This window comes from Saccostrea echinata, unplaced genomic scaffold, assembly GCF_033153115.1.
Source record: "Saccostrea echinata isolate AGI-Se365-2 ecotype Australia unplaced genomic scaffold, CSIRO_AGI_Sech_v1 ptg000051l, whole genome shotgun sequence".
Classification (NCBI taxonomy): Eukaryota; Metazoa; Mollusca; class Bivalvia; order Ostreida; family Ostreidae; genus Saccostrea; species Saccostrea echinata.
Window position 1 is genome coordinate 10323350 of NW_026889800.1, and position 17656 is coordinate 10341005.

Here is a 17656-nt window from a genome sequence, read left to right on the forward strand (position 1 = left end):
TAATGTTGTAAACACATCACATGTTTTAATCGATGCACGGATCTCAGATTGAAAGCCCACTTAAAAAGTCATTGATGTCATAAAAGCAAAGTCATTTCCTTAATCATTTACATTTTTATATTAGAAGTTCATTGAATGATCTAATGGGAATTTCCAATCTTGGCCCCTTTACCCATGTCAAGTTGCAACATAGCACGTTCCGGAAAGACACTGGTGCTTTGTGGGGGCGGTTTGGTTACCACGGAGTCAAAGGAACCTGTCAGAAACAGACAGACGTGTGTCGTCATACGAGAACAATTTTTAAACTCGGAAACCGCACACTCGTCAGTTTTTTTGATGCCTTTTTTTTTTAATGGAATTCTAATTAACAGAGTCATATTTATTTTGCACTAATTATTTTGAAGATGTTTCCAATTTCAGAATTTTTTAAGGATGTTGGCTTGTCCCATGTTTATAAATCATGTTTTCAGAAAAAACTAATTTGTATTATCATCCATTTTTAATGCACAAAATCTTAAATACAGATTTATAACATGGCCATAGGAACCGGGGGGGGGGGTGCCCCCCAATAATTTTGCCGATATATAGATTACTATAGAAGAAATAGATACTATATGCTTGTGCCCCCTCAATAAAAACGTCTAATGATCTTTGCTTCCTACGGGCCTGTTATATATATATATATATATATATATATATATATATATATACATATACAATATATATATATATATATATATATATATATATATATATATATATATATATATATATATATATATATATATATATATACAATATATATATATATATATATATATATATATATATATATATATAATCCTATATGCACTAACGTTAACAACGCTTTGAATTTTCATTATCCGTCCGTGATTTTTGAGACAAAGGACTTTAGTATAGACATCTTTCGATACTGTCTGGTTATAAATATCACCAGTGATATGAACAGTAGAGATGACAATTTTATAATACGATTCTTTTTTATTACTGAGGAGCATAATACACAAAATGCAAATAATTCTGACTAATCACTCGTGCACGTGCACTCAAAGATGACCTTAGCAGATTAAAACAAGATGTGTTTGTGAAACACTGATGCCCCCGTATGACAACTTATAGCGAAGGTTAAACTTTCTCAAATGCAAATCAGATATGTTGGTACATAAAGTAAGGTCTTGTACCGAAAAATACACCTGTGAAATATGAAAGCCCTAGCAGCAATCATTGAAAAGATATGGAAAAGGTCAAAGTTTTTCAAAAGTAAGTCAAACATCAAGGCCAGGGTTAAAATACATGGTGCCCAAGGAAAGGCCTTCTCACAAGAAATACACATGTGATATATGAAAGCCCTAGCACCAATCGTTCAAAAGAAATGGCCAAGGTTAAAGTTTTCCAAAAGTAGGTCAAACTCCAAGGTCAAGGTCAATGGGCTATAATTGTTGGTATCTAAAGGAGGGTCTTGTCAAAAGGATTGCATATGTGAAATATGAAAGCCCTAGAACCAACGGTTCAAAAGAAATGGTAAAGGTTAAAGTTTTCAAAAAAGTAGGTCAAACTCCAAGGTCAAGGTCAATGGGCTATAATTATTGGTATCTAAAGGAAGGGATTGTCACAAGGATACCATATGTGAAGAATGAAAGCCCTAGCATCAACTGTTCAAAAGTTATGGCCAAGGTTTAAGTTTTCCAAAAGTAGGTCAAACTCCAAGGTCAAGGTCAAAGTTGTTGGTATCCAAAGGAAGGTCTTGTCACAAGGACTACACATATGAAGTATGAAAGCCCTAGCACAAACCGTTCAAAAGTTACGGCCAAGGTTAAAGTTGGAAAAATTTTGTAAAACTGGGTCAAACTCCAAGGTCAAGGTCAAAAGGTCAAATATGATGGTACGCAAGGAAAGGTCTTGTCACAAGGAATACACATGTGAAATATGAAAGCCAAAGCTCCAACCAATCAAAAGTTTAAGAGCAATGTTAAAGTTTTTGCGGACAAACAGACAGCTACACAGACGGACGGACAGGGCAAAAACTATATACCCCGAATCTTCGATACGGGGGCATAAAAAACAGATTAAATTCTATAGTCAACTTAGACATTGAACAGTTATAAATATATCAAGCATCCAGCAGCATTACAGAACAAATACGAAAGGCTTCTATTTGAAATCAAAAGATGAAAAAGGAATTACAAATCGCAAACATACTTATTAATTACTAGTACACACGTATGGTGCCTTTAATGTTAGTACTTACATATGTCAAAAGAGTAAACTGTTGCAAACATTGGGAATGCAATAAACATTGAGCTAATGGAGACAAGTTTTCAAATTTGAAATACATTAAATATCATTCTCGATCGGAAACAGTTTGTTCCCCTTCTCAGTGATACATTGTGTGTCAGTAATCTCCCTTTATTCTATGCAAACATATATATAACAACAGTCAACACGTAAAATATGAGATGAAATCTTGGTCCTTTTAATATTCCTCTGTCTCGTCCTCTTCCGCGCCATTTTCAACAGAGTCGACGCCCACTTCTTCATAGTCCCGCTCCAAGGCAGCAAGATCTTCTCGAGCCTCCGCAAATTCTCCCTCCTCCATACCTTAAAATCATCATCATCATCATCATTTTCCCCATCATCACTGAGCGTGTGTCCAAGTAAATTAGAGGTATTTCAAATCATGATATTTATTTCTCAGAAAACACAATATTCTTCAATACAGGTGTACACTTACCTTCCCCGACGTACCAGTGTACAAATGCACGTTTGGAATACATAAGATCAAACTTATGGTCGAGTCTGGACCAAGCCTCGGCTATGGCGGTCGTGTTACTCAGCATACACACGGCTCTCTTGACCTGCGCAAGGTCATCTCCTACACAAAGCAACAAATACTGAAGGTCATTTCAGGTGCGCCATTATACCTTCTATCACTGACTTAGGATATTCATTTAATTAACAGTTTTTTTTATATACACAGATAAAATCTATTAAATACCTTACAAAACCATGGAAGAGAAAAACGTACAAGCAAGGTACACATATACATTTACATGTATGTGCACGAAGTGCAAAGTTATTGTCGAAATGAAAAGATGGGAATTTGGAAAAAATAAAAACCTCAATGCCATACTTCATGTAATGCACGCATATACTACGTGTATTTTAAGATAACTATATACCCGGTACTATGGTGGGAGGTTGGTAATTGATGCCCACTTTAAACCCAGTGGGACACCAATCCACGAATTCTATTGAGCGCTTTGTTTTAATCGTCGCTATGGCTGCGTTGACATCTTTAGGAACCACATCACCACGGTACAACATACAACAGGCCATGTACTTCCCATTCCGTGGATCACACTTGACCATTTGGTTACTGGGTTCGAAACAGGCGTTGGTGATTTCCTGCACCGACATCTGCTCATGGTAGGCCTTCTCCGCTTTAAAACACACATTTAAGTATTAATATCAACACATTAACATCTGATGAATTAATTCTATACGTAAATGTCTCAATCATAAACATACATGTACATAGGTATTAATATTAATGCCTGGATTGAACGAAATTACACAGAATAAAAGTCTCTACAAAATGGGGACAAAACTAAACTACTCTTGGAAGGGAAATAATATCTAGGCATTATAAAGTGTTTTTTGTGCAGGAGAGTTTCAAGAGCATAGAGTATATTCGGGTATAAGGGCACAGCCACGTATCACAGACTGTAAACAGGATAACCAAAGTACATGTAAACCAAGAGTAGAGAGCAGAGTCATATTTGGAAGTACTAGAATCAAGAACCTAGTCAGAACTCACAGGGATAAGATTATATTAAAAACCAAGATGAGGAACAAGATATGTGTGTCTGGAGTATAGACAGCACTATAACGATACTGAAGGAAGCATCAATTCCCTAATGACTTTACAACTGGAATAGAAAACATAGACACAGTGTAATGTAGAGAATATCCTGAGAAAAGTCAGAATACTCTAGAAGAAGACAACACAGTCAAAAACACACTTAGGGTGGACAGCATAGTCAAAATAAAGCGGATTGGAAATAAACGCCATAGTCAAGATACACCGGATATACATCAAAGTGAAAATGCATTAGGAGTGAAAAATCATAATGAAAATGTACTGGGAATGGACAGCATAGTCAAAACACACCGGGAGTAGAAGTATAGCAAAGATACAATGGGATAAGACAGAATAGTCAAGAGACTATGGAAGTAGTCAGCATGGTCAAAATACACTAGGAATGGACAGCACACTCTACATCAACAAATTTTCACGACATCTAATTTTCGCAAGATAGATATTTTTTATTTATAAGCGGGATAAAATTTTTTCGAGAATTCTGGCTATTGCTCTGTATAATCTATATAATTTTAAAAAGTATACAAGAGAATGACATTTTCGCGAGCCGATTGTCTCGCATAAGTACACGAAAATAAAGTTCTCGCGAATAAAAAGTAGTTAAAATACATTGGAAGTAGACAGCATACTTAGAACACACTAGAAGTAGACAACATACTCAAGATAAACTGGAAGTAGACAGCATAGTCAAAAACACTGGAATAGACAGCATAGTCAAAATATACTGGATGTAGACAGCATAGTCAAAATATACTGGATGTAGACAACAAAGTCAGGATATACTGGAAGTCAGCAACACAGTAAAGAAAATATACTGGAAGTCAACAACATAGTAACGATATACTGGAAGTAAACAGCTTTGTTACAGTGCACTGGAGTAGAAAGCATAGTCAGAATACAAACGGAGTAGATATCTTAATAAATAAACACTGAAAGTAGACAGCATTGTTATAATACACTGAAAGTAGACAGCATAGTCAGAATACAAACGGAGTAGATATCTTTATAAAGAAACACTGAAAGTAGACAGCATTGTTATAATACACTGAAAGTAGACAGCATAGTCTGAATACAAACGGAGTAGATAACACTGAAAGTAGACAGCATTGATATAATACAGTGAAAGTAGACAGCATTGTTATAATACACTGAAAGTATAGAATAAACATTAAGTTTTCTAAAACTCTAGATCTGTAAAATACATGTAACCCAATATGACATACACTGTAGACCTAATATAGTGCTCAGAACACGGAGTAGTACCAAAGTGCAGTGCAACACATATATAGGAACAATAAAAACATCCAGATGATTTAGAGACTTGTACAGAGATAAGTAGACACAGCTTCTGTTGTCTGCTTTTTTGGCCTGTATGTCTACCATAGGAGAACGTTTATGTTCCAGTTTACCAAATTTTTGTGTATATATGTAGATATGTGCTTAGGATGCTATACTGTCATATTTTCTATAAGAAATTGCAGGTGCTATTCTAGAGTTTTTGCTGACTCAGGCCTAGGGGCACTTCCGAGACTAATCTATCCCACAAACTGAACATGAAGTTTACAAAGACTTGTGTATGATTTTAAAGACGCATATATTTACGAAAGACATCGCTTCTGACAACACGTGACTTAATCCTCAAGATTTTTGTTTGTCATTTGTTCAAAACATTTTCAATATTAAAGCAAACTTGTATGTATGACGAATTTTTATTTTCATTATGCATTATACATACATTCATCTTGTGTCAATATTTGTATTGTTATCCGGAAAACCCAAGCCGACCTTTTTCGTCATCATGACTCCAGAGATTATTAAATGGAGCATAAAATTCACTGATCGATATTGATTATCTGGACTTACAAGTTTTATCAACCCTATGAAATCATTAAAACGTTTCAAGTTTTGTTTCTAAATAAACTCCTTGAACATCTTTCACAATAAACATACGGGGAACCAAAGAAAGCCATTTTTTGACAAAAAGCCACAGTAAATAACGAAAAAGCTCCACAGTGAATTAATAAGCTCTGTGCATAAAATGAAGATAACCAATACAGTATGTAGTCCATTAGGAGCTAAAATAACAATTCTATCAGAGAATCGGGGGGGGGGGATCTATTGGAGAGTTTGGAAAATTTAGTGTATGGACAAAAACACAGCAATGCCATTATGTGTTCTCAAAAAAAATTGACAAATAACTACATATCATCTGTATATACAGTATACTGAATCTATATACCCGGTTATACTCTGTATATACTGTATACTGAATCTATATACCCGGGTATACTCTGTATATACTGTATACTGAATCTATATACCCGGGTATACTCTGTATATACTGTATACTGAATCTGTATACCCGGGTATACTCTGTATATACTGTATATTGAATCTATATACCCGGGTATACTCTGTATATACTGTATACTGAATCTATATACCCGGGTATACTCTGTATATACTCTTTGTTTCATATATTACAGAGATTTTTCTTGGGTTCAAATACATTTTTTATAAATAAAAAAGAAAACGTTTATGCTTCATTTACCTGAAATGATTGGAGCATAAGTAACTAGAGGAAAATGTATCCTGGGATAGGGCACCAAGTTAGTTTGAAACTCGGTCAAATCTACATTCAGCGCGCCGTCAAATCGAAGTGAGGCTGTGATGGAGGAGACAATTTGGCCAATCAAACGGTTCAGATTTTTGTAGGAGGGTCTTTCTATGTCAAGATTTCTCCGACAAATATCGTATATTGCCTCGTTATCGACCATGAAAGCACAGTCGGAGTGTTCAAGAGTCGTGTGAGTGGTTAGGATGGAATTGTACGGTTCTACCACGGCTGTTGATATCTAAAAGAAGGATACATGGTTACATACAATTTAACCTCAAACAAATGTAACTTGTACATAGCTTGGAATGAGGTCGAGCTATGAATAGCCTTAAGAAATTTTATGTGAGAAAGGGGCTGTTTAAATTGGAAACAACTTTCCATGCAACATTTGCATTGTTTAGAAGTTTGTTTAATTATTGCAAGACATTTATTTCTTTTGTATATTTACACGTAACGTATTGTAAAGGAATGCGTGCGAATTTGTAAATCATTTAATTATTTGGCTTCATTGTAAATATATGACTGCGGATCATTCAAAAAACCTACATTCTATAAAATACAAAATAACAAGCCCAAAGTGAAAAAAGCTCCTGATTATTCTCTACCTGAGGGGCTGGGTATACTGCAAATTCGAGTTTTGATTTCTTTCCGTAATCAACTGACAATCTTTCCATTAACAAGGAAGAAAACCCACTTCCGGTTCCGCCCCCAAAGCTGTGGAAGACGAGGAATCCCTGGAGACCTGTGCATTGGTCAGCCTGTAAATGATCAACAAGTGAATCAACACGAAATAAACTGATTTAATAAAACATTAGAATACTGTCTTCTTTTGGGGGTATATTTTCAGTCTTTCTCCTCAACTTACAGTGTAAGCCCAAATTGAAAAAATAATACATTTTCCTTATGAATATATTATAACTCATGAATTACCGCCTAAATGCAGAGTTGAAAGTAGATGTAAATGAAATAAGGTTCAAAACAACATAACAAGGGTAGTTATACGTACAAGTTTCCTAATTTTGTCGAGCACCAGATCGACGATCTCTTTGCCTACAGTGTAATGTCCCCTCGCGTAGTTATTGGCTGCATCCTCCTTCCCACTGATAAGTTGTTCAGGGTGAAACAGTTGTTTGTAGTTGCTGCAGCGGACCTCGTCTGGTCAGAAATGATCAATGTCATTATAAAAAGTTGAACAGTTAAACCAGTGTGTTAGAGAAAGATGCTGGGCGAACACAAGTAGTGCTTCCGGTTTCTAGCTATTTAATTTTTTAATGGAATGAAATGCTTATAAAACGTGTACTCAGTATGCTTCGACTTGAACAGCTATTGAGTCAGCTTATGTAGCATATGTATATGAATAAACTATTATAGCATTCAATACAAACCTACTACACTGGGCTCCAAGTCCACGTAAATCGCACGTGGTACATGTTTTCCCGCGCTGGTCTCGTTAAAGAACGTGTTGTAAGACTCGTCCCCGTTGTTGACGGCGATTGGTTTGTCACAGATCAGGTGACCATTTGGGTGGATACCATGCTCCAAGCAATAAAGTTCCCAGCATGCATTGCCCATCTGGACCCCGGCTTGGCCCACGTGGATAGATATACATTCTCTCTGGAAATGAAAAAATCATGAGATCAATGGACTTTCTAGACAGTATACATTTCATTCTTTTTCCTATATCAAGCAGTTGTGATTGTTTACAAAATATTTAATTGTTTCGATACCAGAAGCACTGAAGCATTTGCTGTAGATTTCTGATCGTAATTATCATGACTTTGGTGACCATCCCCAAGAAACTCCAAAATTAAGCACTTACTGTATTACTGTCGTTTGCCTATTACATATATACACGTCTTGTAGAGTTATTTTTTCCCTCTAACCCACCCACCCACCCACCCCGAAAACTGGCTCTAGAGAAGGACCCTCCCCCCCCCCCCCCCGGATGAAAGGCTATAGAGTAGGATTTCCCCCCACAAAAATCCAATACCATGCAGTTTCAATTTTTCCGGGGAAATCCTACTCTGACTATGGCGTGCGATTTCCTCCAATAAAATCAAAATGCATGTATCATGCATGATGTGTGTCTATCCCACTTTCAGAGGTTAAATATCCAAACCAGTTGCCGTTGCCATCGAATTTAAAAAATGGGTCAATTTCTTAAACTGGGAAATTTTTAAAACTTAAAGAAAGCATTTACTTACTGCATGCTTTCATGCAAATCCAAAATTACACCGCTGGGGTCGAGGGGACATACTTGTGCTATGGCTTGCAAGAGCAGTGTTTCTTGCTTTTGGCTTTTTCTCCCTTTGAAAGGCTACTCGATCCAAATACTCACAAAATGGTACATGTATGTGGAAACTATCAATAATTTAAATTTTAGAATTTTCTCGCTCACTCTTTCTAAAAAGCACAAATCCAGAGATAAAATACTGGTCCGTTAGAGGGCAAACAAATTATTAAATCTCTAAAAGTGGCATGGTAAACATATTAAAATTCGTGAATAAACGGGTACCGCTGCGCCAAAAGAGGTGTTGAAACTTTGAGTCTTACGATTTTTTGAATGGCTAACTTTACAATTTCTTATTAGTTAAAATTTTGAGTTGAGACTCAATGATTTTAGCTATATATTTTTAGATTTCTTACTAAATTTTAAATTTTAACATCTTTTGAGTCTAAACGCTCATATTTCCATTAAAAATTAGTTGACTCTCAAATATACATTTAGCCCTATATTTTCGATATGATAAATTAGGGAAATCGTATTCTAAGAAAGAAAGGGGGAAATTTGGCTCCAGTAGGAGATTTTAACTCGAGGGGAGTCCTACTCCAGAGTACAGATTCCTTGTGAAAACTGGCTATAGGGGAAACCCTACTCTACAACACCAGTACTTGCTATTTGTCTTATAATCTATTCTATTCGGTGAAATTTCTTTTTCATAAATGATCATCTGAATGGGGGAAAACATGCTTTCTGACTCCATGTCTAAATCATGTTTATGGAAATGTATTTCTTCTCTGGAATCTGTGAATGGTGTAACCTGATTAATTTATTTACCAATATATTTAGAAAGCTAAGACCTGGGCCATAGATGAATAATCTTAGATTGATGTAAACTCCGCTTCTCTTTCGATGTCAAATAATTCTCCTTTTTTGATTTAGCAAATATTTACTTCACAGGGGCGGATCAGGGATTTTCCAGGGGGGAAAGGGTGGGGGTGGGGTTCCACACATCAGAAGAATGATTAAAAATAGGAATCATTTTTCTCTCAGTAATTTCTGCAATATTCAACAAAGTATCATTTTTCCCCACAAAGGGGTTTTTTAAAAAACTGATTATATTTTTCTGAAACCGAGAAAGGAGATGTGTTGGTCAGTTGTTTGTCCGTCTGTCACAAAATCGTGCAAGCGGACCGGAATAATTGTGAAATCAAAAGATTTGAATCAATACAAAGTTTAATATTTGTTATGCTCACATTCTTAATGTGTTACGAGTTCGGTTTCAAGTCTAATTTCTAATAGTGACTTGTTATAGTGTAAGGTTAGAACAATAAGGGATTGGAATTTAAGTGGGGAAGGTGAAGATGTTTGTAAAGGGAAAAAATCACACAGAAGTACTTGTCAATCGAACAAACAGAACAATCTGGTTTTATTTAACTGTCAGAGTATTAAGTCTCTAGGGAGACTGTAGCTGTAGGTCAGTGCATATGGAATAATAATAATGATTTCCTCTTAACTTTTTCGTCACAGACGGCATGCTACAGATAAATATAATTTCAGGGCTATTGTGAAATATTTAAAGAGAGAAATTTCTTTTTTTCAGGAAGGGATGAATACACTATCCATAGCAATTAAAAAATCAAAAATAGAAACCATATACTAGTATTTAGACATGGGCGGATACAGGATTTGTGATTGGGGGGGGGGGGCGTGGATAACTTCGTTCAGGCAGGGGGTCTGGGGGCCGCCTTAAGGCTCCTGGGTTTTCGTGTATTTTAAGAGTAAAATCAGGCACAATAATAGTGGTATTGGTTAGTTTATATGTACCAAAGTTTGGCATTATTAATACTAATCATATCATACTTTGAATAGAGGGGGCCCAGGGGCGAAGCCCCCGGAAGCTCCTGGGTTTTCGTGTATTTTAAGAGTAAAACCAGGCACAATAATAGTGGTATTGGTTAGTTTATATGTACCAAAGTTTGGCATTATTAATACTAATCATATCATACTTTGAATAGAAGGGGCCCAGGGGGCGAAGCCCCCGGAAGCTCCTGGGTTTTCGTGTATTTTAAGAGTAAAACCAGGCACAATAATAGTGGTATTGGTTAGTTTATATGTACCAAAGTTTGGCATTATTAATACTAATCATATCATACTTTGAATAGAGGGGGCCCAGGGGCGAAGCCCCCGGAAGCTCCTGGGTTTTCGTGTATTTTAAGAGTAAAACCAGGCACAATAATAGTGGTATTAGTTAGTTTATATGTACCAAAGTTTGGCATTATTAATACTAATCATATCATACTTTGAATAGAGGGGGCCCAGGGGGCGAAGCCCCCGGAAGTTCCTGGATTTTCGTGTATTTTAAGAGTAAAACCAGGCACAGTAATAGTGGTATTGGTTAGTTTATATGTACCAAAGTTTGGCATTATTAATATTAGTCATATCATTGTTTGAAAATTTTAGGGAGGGCGTGCGCCCCCCCACGCCCCCCCCCTTAAATCCGCCAGTGTTAGAAGTAGTCTACATTGCTATGTTTCATTGAAATCAGACAAACAGTAAAAGTCATAGCCGTAGGAACCGGGGGGGGGGGGCACGGGGGGGGGGCGTTCCCCCCCCCCCCCAATAATTTTGCTGATATATAGATTACTATAGATAACATAGATACTGTATGCTTGTGCCCCCTCAATAAAAACGTCTGATGACCTTTTTTTTTTTTTTTTTTTTTTTTTGCTTGTCAAGAAATATTTGTAGGCGATAGTGCCCCCCTCAACTGAAAATGTATGACTGTGCCTCCCCCCCCCCCCCCCAAGTAAAATTGCTTCCTACGGGCCTGTAAGTAGCATTAAAAAGGAAGAATATGGTAAATCTTGACGTTGTTTCAATTTAAAGCATTTTAAACAAACAAATAAATAAACAAAACTGTACGAGAAGTAGTATTTTGATAACGCTGGAGAAGCAATTTGAAATGATTTAGTAAATATTCTTTATTTAGTTACAATGGCAACAGTGTTAATTGAAAAATACGTAGATATGTATATATATATATATATATATATATATATATATATATATATATATATATATATATATATATATATATATATATATATATATATATATATATATATATATATATATATATATATATATATATATATATATACATACATATATATATATATATATATATATATATATATATATATATATATATATATAGATATAGATATATATATATAGATATATATATATATATATATATATAGATATATATATATATATATATAGATAGATATAGATATAGATATATAGATATATCATAGATATAAACATGAACGGAACTAGGTATCCTAGCTGATATGATCAATATTTGTTCGATTTTTTTTTTGAAATCAGACAACAAATATATTGGCCTGTGTCAAAATAAAACTATTTAAAGACATTTAGACGAATACTTTATCGTCGTACAATCTCTACTGCTGTTTTCATGTCAAACAGTGTCATTTCTGAGAAGACATTACTCCTTAATATGCATCTCCTAAAGATTACAATTTAAAGTGTAAAGTTCTACTATAATAGTAATCGCTAATGAAGTCATTTTTTGACTTTAAGACAAGATGTGTTTGTGAAAGACTGATGCCCCCGTATGGCAACTTATAGTGAAGGTTAAACTTTCTAAAATCAAATATGTTGGTGCCCAAAGTAAGGTCTTGTCTCGAGGAATAAACCTGTGAAATATGAAAGCCTTAGCAGCAACCATTGAAAAGATATGGAAAAGGTTAAAGTTATTCAAAAGTGAGTCAAACGTCAAGGTCAAATGGTCAAAATTGATGGAACCCAAGGAAAGGTCTTTTCATAAGAAATAAACATGTGAAAAATGAAAGCCCTAGCACCAAGCCACCAACTGTTCAAAAGATATGACCAAGGTTAAAGGTTTTCAAAAGTAGGTCAAACTCCAAATTTACGGACAAAGTTGTTGGTATCCAAAGTAAGGTATTGTCAAAAGGATTGCATATGTGAAGTATGAAAGCCCTAGCACCAACTGTTCAAAAGTTATGGCCAAGGTTAAAGTTTTTCAAAAGTAGGACAAACTCCTAGGTCAAGGTCAAAGGGTCAAAGTTATTGGTATCCAAAGGAAGGTCTTGTAACAAGAATTAACATGTGAAGTTTGAAAGCCCTAGCACCAACTGTTCAATAGTTATTGCAAAGGTTAAAGTTTTTCAAAAGTAGGTCAAACTTCAAGGTCAAGGTCCAAAGGTCAAAGTTGTTGGTATCCAAAGGAAGGTCTTGTCACAAGGATTACACATGTGAAGTATGAAAACCCTAGCACCAACCGTTCAAAAGTTATGACCAAGGTTAAAGTTTGTTTAAGTTTTGCAAAACTGGGTTAAACTCCAAGGTCAAAAGGTCTTGTCATGAGGAATACACATCTGAAATATGAAAGTTATAGCTCCAACCAATCAAAGTAATGGGCAATGTTAAATTTTTTGCGGACAAACAGACAAACAGATGAACAGACATACAAACATACAGACGGACAGGGCAAAAACTGTATACCCCCGAATCTTAGATTACGGGGGCATAAAAATATAAACATTGAAGTACAATCTATTGAAGTAACAGAAATCGGTTTTGTTTACTAATATGGAAAAAAACAAACAAGATGTGTTTGTGAAACACTGATGCCCCCGTATGGCAACTTATAGCAAAGGTTACACTTTCTCAAATGCAAATCAAATATGTTGATACCCAAAGTAAGGTCTTGTCTCGAGGAATAAACCTGTGAAATATGAAAGGCCTAGCAGCAACCATTGAATAGATATGGAAAAGGTTAAAGTTTTTTTTTCAAAAGTATATCAAACATCAAGGTCAAATGGTCAAAATTAATGGTGCCAAAGGAAAGGTCTTCTCCCAAGAAATACACAGATGAAATATGAAAACCGAAGCACCAATCGTTCAAAAGTTATGGCCAAGGTTAAAAGTTTTCCAAAAGTAGGTAAAAATCCAAGGTCAAAGGGTCAAAGCTGTTGGTATCCAAAGAAAGGTCTTGTCACAAGGATTACATATATGAAGTATGAAAGATCTTGCACCAACTGTTCAAAAGTTATGGCCAAGGTTAAAGTTTTCCAAAAGTAGGTCAAACTCCAAGGTCAAGGTCAAAGGGTCAAAGTTGTTGGTATCAAAAGGAAGGTCTTGCCACAAGGATAACACTTGTGAAATATGAAAGGCCTAGCACCAACTGTTCAATAGTTATTGCAAAGGTTAAAGTTTTCCAAAAGTAGGTCAAACTCCAAGGTCAAGGTCAAAGGGTCAAAGTTGTTGGTATCCAAAGAAAGGTCTTCTCACAAGGACTACACATATGAAGTATGAAAGCCTTTGCACCAACCGTTCAAAAGTTATGGCCAAGGTTAAAGTTTGGTAAAATTTTGCAAAACTGGGTCAAACTCCAAGGTCAAGATCAAAAGGTCATATATGGTGGTACCCAAGGATAGGTCTTGTCATAATGTACACTCATGTCAAATATCAAAGCCTTACCCTTGACAGCGCAATAGTTATGGGCTAGGTTAAAGTTGACAACAGATAGACAGACAAACAGACAGACAGGACAAAAACAATATACCCACGGTATCATTCGATCCCAGGGCATAAAAAATCGTGTAAATAATGTGTTCAACATCAAAGGGAAGATCACTCTAACGGAAATTTCCCGGTACAGAATTAGAACTCTTCAGTGAACAGTGTTTTAATCTTCCTTAAGGAAAAAAATGAAGTACACATTATGTAAAAAAAAAAAAAAGATACAACTTTATCTCATTGGAATTTTTAGTGCTACGCTTGCACATTGAATCACGATCTTTTCATCGTCAAATACATGTGAATACAATTATACGCGGACTTTAATGATGCTACACATCCTCCCATGTATGTAGAACATCACTCCCTCCAATCCGACTTTGTTTTACTTCACAGTGTTTTGGAAGACGAAATGTATTTAGGAGACTTCGATATTCAAAGTCTTACGTAACACCACATCTGCTACAAAGTGATGCACGACTATCTGCAATGTTTCTCTATTTTCAGTCTGTTTCTCATCCTGAGAAATAATAAAACAATCTGTTTTTACAATGACTCACTGCAAAGGGAAAGGTTGTCTGCAAACCTTTTTGCAGGCAACAGTAACGTAATTATAACACGGTACAAACGTATAGCAAAACTGATTAAGGGTAATTTGATTTATGAACGGTTCCATTCTTTAGTCTGACATTGTAATTTTGTCAATTACTGTACAATGAACGAAATCATCAAACAGGAACGGTGCTGCTAACGTAAGAGTTACTTGTAGGGAAAGATGGTAAACAGTTCCATTAGTTCTGTCTCGGATAAAATCCTATTGATAATCCCATCTAGGGTTATCAAAATATAAGAAATTCCGTTATTAACTTCATATGATACACAAGTTTAAATATGAAGAAGGGAGGAAAAGTTTCCGATTAGCTACGATGACAAAAATGATCACCATCATGTTAGTTGGGAGAAAAAAAGTGTAACAGTCGTTAACCATATGATTGAGAAACTTTACTGTGTGTCATAAATGCTCGCTTTAATATACAAACCTGGTCCAGTTCGATGATGACATTGGCATATATACTACTGATAGCCAATTACATTCTGATACCATGTTGTTTGAGTATTTTAAAAAAGAATATAGGAATTTTACCAGCATTTCCTATCCCTTTGAAAAAAATAAATATTTAATTCACTTTTAAAACAGATGTTGATCGAATTACTCATATTCTTTCAAATTGATACTACGGGCCATTTTCGCAATTTTTGAGAAAGAATGTCAATGGTGTGAAAACTTCCACTTAGCAGAAGCTACAGCTGTTGAGCTGCGCGTGCCTTCTGCCATCTGCCAATGTAGTGCAGAAGTCTTGAAGTGCAATATATGTTAACGTTTTTAGGGATGATTAAAGTTAGTCACTAGAGCACACTTTTAAATTAATAGTTTTACGAATCAAAAAGCAAAAATTACTAACGAGGTGATGATAAGTATGACCATGGATAAATAAATTACGAGATATGCTTCTTTCGTAATTAAAAGAAAAGACTTTTTTATACATTAAATGATCGCCAAACTCATTTTTACTTTTTCCTTGAATAAATGTAGAACATAGATTCTATGTCATGCATATAGAAAGAAATAATTTTCTTACCATGACGAAAGTTTTCAAGAGAATAACACGAACGAATTTTAAAATTTTCCTCACGGATGTCAACGGGTTAAGAACAACGCGAATCAGACAAATTTTGCTCTCACTGAAGATACACGATGACGTCACTCACATGCAACACCTCTTTGTTCGAATAAAAATTTAGGCATTCCCTCTTACTTGTATTTTATCATCACATTTCTACTCCAGAAGTTTTCTTGATCAAGATATATCATGCATGCACTGTGAATTCTCTTTTGCACATCATTTAAATTACTAAAAGAGTTTAGAAACTTAAATGCAATCCTTAAACTCAAAACTTAAGTATACAACCAAAGCTGAGAATCTATGGACGATGACGAATTTCACTTGCTGTGAATCTTATTGCAGTATCAATGAAAACATTTGTACTATGCAAGATTCGCTTCTTCCAAATTATTAGCCTACTTGGTCTATTGCAGCTCTGTTTAAAACAGGACTCTTAGGTCCCCAGGCCTGGACGTTCTCTGTCGTAAGAATATGACTTTTTTCCACTACAAAAATCTTCGTAGTTTTTGCAACATGGTAAAGGAGATTAAGATCTATGATTTTTTTCGATTAAATACTGCAGACATCATATCATACACACGTATTGTCTGTCTCGTGGTACCACACCACTGTTTGCATCAGATCTCAAAATACATTGGTCTTTACTCCCCAACTTTCTGCTTTGGTTTCTTTCATATTTCACATGTGTATTCCTTATGAAAAAGACCTTTCTTTGGATACAAACATATTTTATCTCTTGACCTTGGGAGTTTTTGCAAAATTTTACCAAACTTTAACCTTGGCCATAACTTTTGAACGGTTGGTACTAAATTTCACTTGTGTATTCCATGTGACCAAGATCTTTCTTTGGTTACCAACATTTTTGACCTCCTGACCTTGACCTTTGAGACCTTGCCTAAAACTTTTGAACCATTGGTGCTCAACTTTCATATTTCATTATTTATTCCTTGTGACAAGGCATTTCTTTGTTATGAATATTTTTGACCTCATGACCTTTGACCACGGCGCATGACGAACTTTTGAAAAACTTTAACCTTTGCCATACATTGTATTTTTTGAATCGTTGATGCTATGGTTTTTAAATTTCAATATTCCTTGTGACAAGACCTTTCTTTAGGTACCAACATTTTGGAAATCTTGACCTTGATGTTTTATTTACATCTGAAAAACTATATTCTTGGCCTTCAGCTGCTATTCAGGGACATCAGTGTTTCACAAAACACATCTTTTTTTTTCTTTAAAAGACAACAGAAAATCTTTATTTCTCAATTATCTTTGCAACAATGAGGGTGTAGCTCTTCATTTGAACAAACTTTAATTGTGTTTACTTTCTGTTGCTTTGTGGCATGTTTAATTATACTTAATCTAGTGGTACTACGAAGAACTCAAAAATGTGAAACATTAACCTGTACTTGTATTTAAAATGTTTCTGCAAAGCAGTGTATACTTCCAATAAAATACCTTTAATACACAAGAAAGAACAAAGGATTTCACATACATTGTTTTGAAGTGAAACCAACTTTAAATCAAAATTCACCAATAACAAATGAACTTACTGATCAATTTTCCAATGTTCATTATTGATACTCACAGACTATTTATGACATATTGTTCCTGAAACACAAACAATAACAAACAAAGCAAAATGTACAACAAAA

The 17656-nt window shown here is 35.2% G+C and overlaps 1 protein-coding gene across 1 annotated transcript; it reads right to left on the minus strand.

Moving 5' to 3' along the window:
* Positions 1-982: 982 nt before the first annotated feature.
* Positions 983-16050, minus strand: LOC133203720 (tubulin alpha-8 chain-like). The gene is made up of 8 exons (XM_061339488.1): positions 15954-16050; positions 7904-8132; positions 7525-7673; positions 7124-7276; positions 6453-6756; positions 3201-3461; positions 2753-2893; positions 983-2619 (listed from the first exon to the last, which is right to left on the minus strand). Exons 1-8 carry the CDS (start codon positions 15954-15956, stop codon positions 2495-2497), a joined length of 1365 nt encoding a protein of 454 aa, XP_061195472.1. The 5' UTR covers positions 15957-16050; the 3' UTR covers positions 983-2494.
* Between the last annotated feature and the right edge of the window lie 1606 nt (positions 16051-17656).